Source organism: Littorina saxatilis, linkage group LG5, assembly GCF_037325665.1.
Source record: "Littorina saxatilis isolate snail1 linkage group LG5, US_GU_Lsax_2.0, whole genome shotgun sequence".
NCBI classification, from domain to species: domain Eukaryota; kingdom Metazoa; phylum Mollusca; class Gastropoda; order Littorinimorpha; family Littorinidae; genus Littorina; species Littorina saxatilis.
This window is the reverse complement of record NC_090249.1, coordinates 61399102-61406601: the sequence shown is the minus strand read 5'-3', so window position 1 is coordinate 61406601 and position 7500 is coordinate 61399102. Positions and strand designations below refer to the sequence as shown.

The window sequence follows — 7500 nt, the reverse complement described above, 5'->3', positions numbered from 1 at the left end:
CAGTCGTGGTACTACTGATCGTCTAACGTCTGTCTCGTGTTTCAGATGACCAAGTCAGTCGTGGTACTACTGATTGTCTAACGTCTGTCTCGTGTTTCAGATGACCAGGACAGTCGTGGTACTACTGATTGTCTAACGTCTGTCTCGTGTTTCAGATGACCAAGTCAGTCGTGGTACTACTGATTGTCTAACGTCTGTCTCGTGTTTCAGATGACCAAGTCAGTCGTGGTACTACTGATTGTCTAACGTCTGTCTCGTGTTTCAGATGACCAGGACAGTCGTGGTACTACTGATTGTCTAACGTCTGTCTCGTGTTTCAGATGACCAGGACAGTCGTGGTACTACTGATCGTCTAACGTCTGTCTCGTGTTTCAGATGACCAAGACAGTCGTGGTACTACTGATTGTCTAACGTCTGTCTTGTGTTTCAGATGACCAGGACAGTCGTGGTACTACTGATCGTCTAACGTCTGTCTCGTGTTTCAGATGACCAGGACAGTCGTGGTACTATTGATCGTCTGCGCCATGTTGGTGACAGACTGCGACAGCTGGAGACGGGGAAGACGTTTCTTTCGACGTGTCGCAAGGGTATGAGAGTTCCACGCGTATTGATGTGTCTGTTGTGCAAAGCGATCTGTCTGTTTTGGAGGTGGCTTTATGTCTATCTGTCTCTATGTGTAGGTGTGGATGTCCTTCAGTCAATGTATCTGTCTATATGTGTGTCTGTCTGTCTGTCGGACGGACGGTCGGTCGGCCTGTCAGTTTTTTTGCCCGATTCCGTTTATTCAAATTACGCATGTGTGTGTCTCTGTTTGCCTGTTTGTTTATCAATCTGTCTGTCTTTCTCTGCTAATGCTGATGTCCTTTATAATAATGTTGGATCTCCTTGGGTCAATATGCGTGTGTCTGTGTGTCTGTGTGTCTGTGTGTCTGTCTGTTGGTCTATCGCTCACAAACGCGTATGCAGGCACATTGTTCGTACCAAAAGTTCGTTTCGCCATTCCAGATCGCGGAGAGCGCCGTCAAGAGCGCCGCCAAGAGCGCCGTCAGGAATTACGTGGTGGGGACGGTGGTGGGCAAGCGTGACGCGCTGTGTGCTGACCTGCTGACACCCGACCAGGTGCAGCAACTGGCCACTGACCTGAAGAACAGCTGTGACGAAATACCGGTCAACCTGGCCACTGACGGTCTTAACTTTGAGGAGGTCAAGGACGTGTTCACCCAGAGTGATGGTAAGGATGGACTCAAGTTAAAAATAAATATTCAAAAAATGCTTTGAAAATAATAGTATTGATAATCACAATCATAATCACACAAAAAGAGGAAACAAGGAAGGTAAGTTTAAAGAACGTTTGATCATAGATTAGACAAAACATTCACAAATAGTCGAGTTTCGAAAATAACTCTATGAGGAGTATCAGCGGTCTGGATGAGTAGGAGCCCCTGTATCGCAGTCACGTTTGAAGTAAATGACCAAAACAGGTATTTTTCACCAACTTCTGACCGATCTGTGTTGGTACAAACTCAAAATCACAGGAAATGTAACGTAATTTACTTGATGATTAGAATTGAAATTGGACCTTAATGATCAAATGAGCGAAATTTGACCAATCACTCGATAATCTATCACCATAAATTTATTTTGTTGACTCTTTTTATATACGTGTAAGGCGGCGTGTTTTCCTTTAAACAGTATTTTATTCGTAAACAGACACATGATAATATAACAACATCATTAAGAAGGAGCACAACAAGTTTAAAACTTATGGTAAGTGCTCACATAAACATTCCTGAAATGTCATGGCGGATTATGATCAATGCGACACATTTTTTGAAAAAAGAGATGAGACAACAACAAAACAAAAATATATATATGACTAAGTGCCAAAAGGTGCTCACAGAACAGAAGACGACTTTGTTTTACAATAAAAATGTTTCTAAAAACGTGTGTCTGCTGAAAATTGGTGTGTGTGTGGATGAATGTGCGAAGAGATAGTGGACATAATTTCGTGTGTCTGACTTGAACGGTTTTGAAGTTATCTTTGTTTAAAGTCAAAAATAACGCCAAAACCGGCCATCTGAAAAAGGACATCGTGATACCTCGTGTTTTGAATATGCCACAGAAAAATAACAAGAAGCACAAATGAATTGCATTTAGTTTGATTGAATGCCTGAAACATCGCTTTACAGACGAGACCAAACGTCAAATCTAAATCTCGAGAGAATTTTTTTTTTTCGATAACCGAATTTTAAGGTGTCGCACGCAAGATGATTCGTCATCACGGCATACATTTTTCAATCGCAGATATTTACTAAATTTCTTTTTCAAAAACTCTGGAATTGATGTCGACACGTCAAGCGATAACGGTGTATCAAACTGCTGTCTTTCAAGTAATCCAGCAAAGACTGCAGAACTTTTGAACAGCATTTTTGAAAACGATTTGAAAATTTCGTCATATCTTGCGTGCGACAAAATGTTCGGTAATTAACGGTTATTTTCTTTTAAAAACAAAATTTACATGTACAAAGATCTACTTCATTTACGGAACCACGTGACACATTCTGTGTTCAAAATTTGTGAAGAAATCACGAACCACGATTGCGCTATCAAGTGTTGAAATTATGTCGTCAACATTTTTTCAGATCTTGCGTGCGACACCTTCTTGCGTTCAACATAAAATGTCACTACCTTATCGAGTTTAATGGGTAAAACTAACTATTTGTTGTCTTAGTTTAATCTTCTTAATTAAAAGCGTAATAAAACCGAACTTCTAAGATGAATTTTAATTGAGATTAGCGAAAGAGCGGGCACGCAAGTCGACCTTAAAGTAAAAGAATGATAACACGAGCGTTTGTCGTGTTGTCTTGCGTGCAACACATTGTCCAAAAAGGAAAATGTATATTTTTCTCAGACGTTTTTTAAGTTGAAACCTTGAAACTTCACACACATTTGGGGTTTAATCGCCCCCATGCATGGTAAAAGTCTTGTTGACCCTTGTCAGATTTCAAGGTCACGGCTGGGTCACATGTGGTTCAGAAAACGGATGAAACATATTTTTTCAGAGATTTTTGAAGCTAGAACCTTCAAACTTCAAACAACGCTTTTGCTTAATGATTGTTCAACATGGAGAATTCAAGGTTGATCCTTGAGAAATGTGAAGGTCATAGCAGGGTCTCGTGTGGGTAAAAAAAAAAACATAACCTTTTTCTCAGAGTTTTTCAAAGCAAGAACCTTGAAAGTTCACATTTTTGGGCTTAATAGCCCCCATACACGGTTAAAGTCTTGTTGACCTTTGTCGAATCTCAAGGTCACATGGGCAAATCAAAAACACGAAAATGCATCATTATCTCAGTTTTTTTTAAAGGGAGAGCCTTCAAACATCACACAACTCTCAACTCCGACTTAAAGAAGTTAAGGTAGATCCTTGTCACATGTCAAGGTCACAGAAAGGTCTCGTACGGGTAAAACAAACAAAACAAACAGATAATATTCATTTTTTCAGCTTTGTTGTTAGCTAGAATAGAGGCACATGCCACCATTCCATTCAACATGACTCATAGAAATGTATGATGTATGACGTAATTGCATTGTGTGTAATGACGCGGCTGCCTCTGTAGTTATTCCAGCCTTTGAAGAAATGGCGTTTTTCCTTGCTTGGACACATTTTTCCTTTTCTTGGATGTTTCAGGAGTTTGGGTGAGTTTGGTGTATATGGTTGAACACAATTTAAAATTTGCATAAAAGTGTATTAAAATAAACAGTGGTAGCCAGTCTCATCTGTTGTGTCGACAATTTAATCTCTTTTGTGTGACCTCAACTTGACCCCTCTGAATGCTCTCAATCATGGAAATTGACCACACTTTGATTATAACCAAACAACATCAAAACTTTGGAATGTGTGAAGTTTCAAAGGTGTTGCTTAAAAGGCGTTCGTGAAAATGACAATTGTATGTGTCTGACTTCAATGCGACCCCGCTGCGACCTTGACGTTTGATTTTATCAACCAGACTTTCATCATGTGTGAATGACTTCAAACACTATAAAACTAGTTGAAGAAATTGACAATTTTTCAAAGTTTAAGCCAGATGGCACTGCTGTGACCTTGAAATTTGACAAACATTAACCAGGCGGTCACCTTTTTTAGAAAATATCCTTAAAGGATCTTTAACCTTACTGTGACCTTGGAATTTGATGAGGTTTAATTTAACTTGCGTAGTGTGCCAAGTTTCAAGGCCCTAGCTTCAAAAACATATGAGAAAACCTCATTGAAAAATGTATATGTTTGACCTCAACGCGACCCTGCTGTGACCTTGACTTTTTCAACCAGACTTTAATCGTGTGTGAACATTATACACTAGAACTGTGTGTATTTTCAAAGCTCGTGCTATAAACGCGCTGAATAAATTGAAAATATTCCACATTTGGACCAGATGTGACCCCGCTGTGACCTTGAACTTTGACAAAGATTAACAAGCAGGTCACTTTTAATGAGGTTTTATAAAAATGCTGAAAGTATGTGAAGTATGTAAAGTCTAACTGATCTAGTATTAAAACATGTAAGACGTGACAACGACAATTTTCCAGTTTGCAAAGGAAATTTAACCTCGCTGTGACCTTGAAATTCAATGTTGTTTAGTGTGATGTGCACCATACCTGGAGGTCATTATACTTTGGTTGTGTGCCAAGTTTCAAAGCCCTAGCTTTAAAAACGTGCGAGATAACCTTAATGCTATGACTCAGTGCCGTTTTGAATGATATAACGAACAAAATTATCGTTATTTGTAAAATCATTTGGGTAAATTTATCTTTTCTTTTCGTAATTGGGTTCCAGCATCTGTTGTCTTAACAAAAATCACAATATCAGTCGTGTTTGTCAACTTTTATTTTTTAGCCCCTTTGTCCGCTTTTCGTGCGCACCTTTTGGCACTTAGTCATATATAAAAGGCGGCGTGTTTTGCATTCTACGCTTGCACTGCCGTTGAATAAACGAGGTTTGTAGACGATGAGAGGCATTATGAAAGCGATCCATTATTTAAATACATGTATTTTGAGTGTAATCTGGTTTAAGTATTTGCTGAAAAAAATGACTATTATATAATATGCAATCATGTTACAGTAAAAAGGTTTTTTTTCTTCAGCGGATGGTGATGGAAAATTGCTGAAAGCAGAGTTGACCGCCTTTTCTGCTGCAATCCGTGAGACCTTTGTTTGTGTGTTTGTTTGTTTGGTTTTTTGTTTGTTTGTTTGATCGTTTGTGTGTTTGTGTGTCAGTTTTTTCTGCTCGTTTGTGTGTTTGTTTCATATTATTTCATTGTTTTTTAAAGGTGTGCTTACGTCGTTTTAGAGATATGTTTTCTATACAAACACACAGGCAGACAGACAGACAGACAGACGGACACACACACACACACACACACACACACGCACACACACACACACACACACACACACACACACACACACACACACACACACACACACACACATGAATGCCTTGCTTGCTATTATTTTTTCCTTGTCATTATTCACAGAGACGACGGCAGCTTGCGCAGCGGCGGAGGCCGACGACAAACCATAGAACTTTCACAAAGCCTTGAGGACGCAGACAGAGAGGTGACCAGAATAGATCCACACCATTACTGTGCTTCAAAGTAAAGAACGATATCACACCGGTGACACTGTGACGGTTCCCCTACGCTTTGTGTTCGGTGCCCTGACCCTTTGTGTTCGGTTCCCACTCGGTTCCCACACGCCAAAATTCGCGGACAAAACATCCATTTATGGTAGTATTACGCAATGTTGCTCTCTGAGAATGGTCTTGTTAGATCTGTGAGTGTTTACACGACATGCCTAGGTGCTGTTGGATTGAAGGTTTTTGATATTTTAGCCGTTATTAGGTAGAATGCCTTCCACTTTACTGCAAAACTGCATAATTCGTAGCATCGGCAAGAAATATCCTACCAAAAAATGCCTGCTTGGAACTGTCGTTGGTCCAGCAAAAAGTTCAACATGTCTGTAGCAGACAGCCCAAGTTTCAAGATTGTAGGGCCATCCAAACAGCCGTAATAATAAAAACAACAAAAGTAGTCAGTGACATTGGCTGTGTTCGGTCCCCCCACACTTTTGTGACGTAGGCGTGACGGTTCCCATAATTCATTGTGTCGGTCCCCACTTTCTGTGTCGGACCCCACTTTCGACCTAATTTCTCTGTGACGGACCCCACAACCAGCCTATTTTGTGTCGGTCCCCACACCTTCTTGGATTTATGACTTGCCGGTTACTTGTATCATTGTATTCATTGAATCTAATTGTCTCGGAGTTATTTTTCAGCAAAAACCGGCAAGGCAGCACCTTTTGTGATACCAAGTAAGTCAGATGAGTGAGAGAGAGAGAGAAAGAGAGAGAGAGAGAGAGAGAGAGAGAGAGAGAGAGAGAGAGATTGACACCTTTCCAGATCACTCCGGTTATGCGACACTACCGCGAGCGTCACTACCGCGTGTCACACTACGGCGAGTACGACACTACCGCGTGTAACACTACCGCGTGTCACACTACCGCGAGTACGACACTACCGCGAGTATAACACTGCCGCGTGTCACACTACCGCGCGTACCACAACCGCGAGTACCATAACCGTAGAGAGAACGCATGCAAACTTACTTCTTGTGAGTTTGTGTTCTAACGGCTTTGATTGGAAGCAACCCATTCTATATGTATTCTGATAGTGTGTTCTGATCGTTTTGAGTTCTTGGTTAGCATGACAAACATTGAATTAGTGTTCAGAGAACAGACCAGGCCTTTTTGTTTTATATTTCAAGGAAACATTTCAACCTTTGCCTTCAGCCATGGAAGTCATAAAATGACACGCGGTAATGTTATACTCGCGGTAGTGTGACACGCGGTAGTGTCGTACTCGCGGTAGTGTCGTACTCGCGGTAAGTTCTGTTTCCGTACCCGCGACAGCGGCAGCGACAAAAGAAAACGCGCGCAAACGCGTGACGTGTTTCCGTACTTGCGTTTTAAACATGCGGTAAAATCTGTAAACTCCCGCGTTGCCGCGCGACAACGCGAAAAAATCGCTCCAGGACCCTTTCAAAAAAATCGCGTCGCTTGCCGCTTGTCGCGCCGCTAACGCGTCGCGCGTGTGGAAACACTCCTGGTCATTTTCTATGTGCTTGATTTTCGTCGCACCGCTGGAAAAACGCTGTCGCGGGTACGGAAACACAACTTTAGTGTGAGACGCGGTAGTGGTACTCGCGGTAGTGACGCTCGCGGTAGTGACCAGCACCCGATCACTCCACATAAACGCTGATTCTGGTTGCATTGTGCCGCTGACATACAGCTAATAGGATTTTTACACCCCCGGTATAGGGGTGTGTATAGGTTTCACTCGATGTGTTTGTGTTCGCAAGTAGATCTCAAGAATGAACGGACCGATCGTCACCAAACTTGGTGAACAGGTTCTATACATTCCTGAGACGGTCCTTACAAAAATTGGGA

At 41.5% G+C, this 7500-nt stretch overlaps 1 protein-coding gene across 1 annotated transcript in view; it reads left to right on the top strand.

The window, feature by feature from the left end:
* Positions 1-5665, top strand: part of LOC138967641 (uncharacterized) — a 7806-nt gene extending 2141 nt beyond the window's left edge. Inside the window, exons 2-5 of the mRNA XM_070340245.1 lie at positions 486-587; positions 1006-1231; positions 5139-5195; positions 5532-5665. Coding sequence (XP_070196346.1) covers positions 486-587; positions 1006-1231; positions 5139-5195; positions 5532-5578 — 432 coding nt within the window. The 3' untranslated portion in view covers positions 5579-5665. The remainder of the gene's footprint in view (positions 1-485; positions 588-1005; positions 1232-5138; positions 5196-5531) is intronic.
* Positions 5666-7500: the final 1835 nt, after the last annotated feature.